At 31.3% G+C, this 3,140-nt stretch overlaps 1 protein-coding gene across 2 annotated transcripts; it reads left to right on the top strand.

Annotated features, from left to right (window-relative positions):
* The first annotated feature begins 329 nt into the window (after window positions 1–329).
* LOC128176145 (BPTI/Kunitz domain-containing protein 3-like) lies at window positions 330–2,540 on the top strand. Of its 2 annotated transcripts, none has more exons than XM_052842243.1 (3): window positions 330–457; window positions 782–909; window positions 1,979–2,540. In XM_052842243.1, exons 1-3 carry the CDS (start codon window positions 372–374, stop codon window positions 2,332–2,334), a joined length of 570 nt encoding a protein of 189 aa, XP_052698203.1. In that variant the 5' UTR covers window positions 330–371; the 3' UTR covers window positions 2,335–2,540. The 2 variants fall into 2 exon arrangements, with proteins under 2 accessions (XP_052698203.1, XP_052698204.1); XM_052842244.1 differs by having other exon boundaries at window positions 436–457; window positions 785–909.
* Window positions 2,541–3,140: the final 600 nt, after the last annotated feature.

Genomic DNA, 3,140 nt, shown 5'->3' with positions numbered 1-3,140 from the left:
TGCATATTGCTAGGATTGTTGAATGATATTTATCACCATATTATCTTCATATCACGGACAAAAATAGTGATGAATTGAAAAAAGCATTTATTTAGTATACTGTGGTTTCATAAATATTCGTTGAATACCAATTTTCGTGGATTTCGTTGTTAAGTTGATCCACGAAATTTAATGTTCATTGAAGTGCAATTTTTATTAACATTTTTTATTGATAGGGACATTGGCCACGAATTTACGTATCCTTGAAACTGTGATATTCACTTTATCCACGAAATTTGATACCCTTGAATATTAATGAAACCACAGTATATAGTGTATTATAGTACATTATCAATTAGGTGGAACTCGTGACATTGTCCTTGTAATCCCTAATGGCAGAAACATGTATCGTGTTTTACGCTTGGTCAAAATGTGACAAATCTTTCGGGTTCGGACTTCTCGACACAGGACGACAGAGGTAGGTATGCAGAAGAAACACAAAATTTACGCTGAATTAATTTTTCCGGCATTGCGCATTAATTCATTTGAAAGTTCTTAATCGCCGATGATACATTTTAGCGCAGAAATGTTAAAAAACATTTGTCTTTTCTCTGGCTTTGTATTAATTGCCAAAGGGGACAGTTTGCTAATTAATCAGATATTTTTTTTTACAAATGTCGTAACAAGAACAGGATCTGTGTTTTGATAGTTGTAATTTTTCATTAAACAACATTTTTTAATAAAAACAAAAATTTTTAATTACAAAATCTTTGTTTTCTAATTTAATTTGTCATTTGTTCAGCAGTCTGTTTGGTGCGCAGCTGAAGAAGAAGATTATGAAATCCCTGATTATTTTATCCGGATTAATTCTAACGGTCTGGGCCCAAACGGATATCTTCGGATGGATTCAAGGATATAATCTACTACCAGGTAAAAAAAAATGTATCTGTTATACTATTAAAAAAACAAGTCTGATCATTATATGTATATATAATTCTTAAAAGGTTTTTTAAAAGCTTGTTTGATTATTATTATTTGTATATTATAATGTGCAAATGTCATATGTGCGTTTTATTGGATGATGTTACAAATAACAGAAATACACTAGTATTAATTGCATTAGGAGGTATATGACAAGAGATGATTATACACATAATCGAAAAGTCGAATAAAACGATTAAATGATTAATGGCATTTTTAATTTAATTTTTACATGATTGTACATGTATAAATAAATTTATCCCATTTAATTGAAATAAAACTTCCGAATTACAAATTACTTTTGGTTGAAAGGATACAAATTCATCTCAAACTTAAAATAATCAGATGATAAGTACAGTAGAAATGTTTAATTTATTATAGGCGACCCGATGTTAACATCTCAACAATATTTCCTTCATTATTTATTTATTTATTTTTCGGGGGGGGGGGGGGGGAGGGGGGGTCTAAGGTTTTTGAGCGGAGGTTTGAGGCTATTTCTGGGTTAAATATTAGCTTCATTTTTTTTTATTAATTCGAGTTCGCTGATTTCAAAAGCCTATAGTCCTAATTTTACATGTATTTTATGTATAGAGGCTTGAAGACAAGCTGTTTTGCAATTAAGTCTTGGCAATGAGAAGTTAATTTTAATGTTGTAGAACATTTGAAGAATTGAATCTTTTCTATTGGATTTGTTTTGAAGATTTATGAATAGATTGCTCAGAATATACTAACATTATTGATGTAATCAACAAACTGCTTTGCTAATTTTCTTAAATTTTTAGCACGAATAAAGTTGCATAGCTCTTAATATGTAATTTAAAATGAATATTCAAAAGATGATTTTTATTTTCAAAATACTTACATTTTATTATTTTTAAATTATCTAAACATCTACTATTGATCATTTAATCTTTTTGAATCAACAAAAATTAAGAAAATTCACGATTTTTACAAATTCCTAGAAAAAAATGAAAAATTAATGAAAACAATGAAATTTTCTTTTCGTATTCTTTTTAAGGCGACTGTAGGCTGCCGATGCGACCAGGGTATTCTAAACTAAAATTTCAACAAGGAGAGACCAAGTGGTTCTTCAATATGACTTCCAAGCAATGCGAACCGTTCGAATACTTCGGAAGGGGAGGTAACGGCAATCGCTTCCGGACCCCAATACATTGTCTGCGCAGATGCGGTTGCAAGGTACAGCAAGATCCTGGTCACTGCACCAATTTTACATTTCCTGTGATCCGATACGCCTACAACAGCATGTGGCGATTTTGCTCGGAGTTTGAGTACTATGGCTGCGGAGGCAACATGAACAATTTTGCAACATTCTTTGAATGCCAGTTGGGTTGCGGAGGTGGATTTGAATTCTAAAACTTTTAATTTACTTAATATTTTGAGTTTAATATTTTGGAAATTGGTCCAAGACCGTTATGCCCATCGTTCTTTGTGAATTTTTCTTATCTTCTACAGTATTTGCAATGTGTTTGGAAATATACAACGTTCTTTCTATTGCTCAAGAAGGTTAACTCGAGCATGAACCTAATTGAAAAAAGAAAATATTAAAAATGTTTACAGTTGTCTTTATTTAATTCACTTCAAATGCATTTTAAGATAGGCGGACAAAAAAACCGAAGATTTTTATATATGTGTTCTTGCGTCGCTTGGCTAGTGAGAGCGACTCATCGCTTTGTCAGATCTCTTGACAAATTACAAGTTACCACAACGACGACGTTTCTTCCAGACTTATGTTCTGTAATAATGGTCACCCTCCCTCCAACACTAGTCAAGTTATCTCTTGGAGGTAAACAGATTTTAAAGTGAGTTTTTTGATAAGTTGCCAACTCTGTATTTTGATACTTGTATAACTTATTGAACAGTTCGTTATGTAAATTAAGTTTTACAGTAATTTCATTACAAAAAGTGCCTCTGAAAACAGAATATTTCAGGTTTATATTTCTAGCTAAAATTTGATTTTCATATTTGAATAATTCATCTTTACTGTATAGTTGTCGTATTATTATTATTTTGTATTTACACCCACCCAGTAAATTAAAAATATACAATATGACCCAGATCGCACCTTTAATCGACTTGTTTTGATTTTTTAAGGCGGTATTTTTGAAACAAGCAAACATATTTAACATCAAATTGAGGGTGATGACAGGAACAAACCTCTT

The sequence above is a fragment of the Crassostrea angulata genome, chromosome 3, assembly GCF_025612915.1.
Source record: "Crassostrea angulata isolate pt1a10 chromosome 3, ASM2561291v2, whole genome shotgun sequence".
Classification (NCBI taxonomy): domain Eukaryota; kingdom Metazoa; phylum Mollusca; class Bivalvia; order Ostreida; family Ostreidae; genus Magallana; species Magallana angulata.
This window is presented reverse-complemented; position numbering and strand designations above follow the sequence as displayed.

Coding starts and splice junctions, on each gene's coding strand:
- LOC128176145 (XM_052842243.1), top strand. CDS start 372: ATGGCAGAAACATGTATCGTGTTTTACGCTTGGTCAAAATGTGACAAA. Junction 458..781: donor CTCGACACAGGACGACAGAG/GTAGGTATGCAG, acceptor TCATTTGTTCAG/CAGTCTGTTTGGTGCGCAGC. Junction 910..1,978: donor AGGATATAATCTACTACCAG/GTAAAAAAAAAT, acceptor ATTCTTTTTAAG/GCGACTGTAGGCTGCCGATG.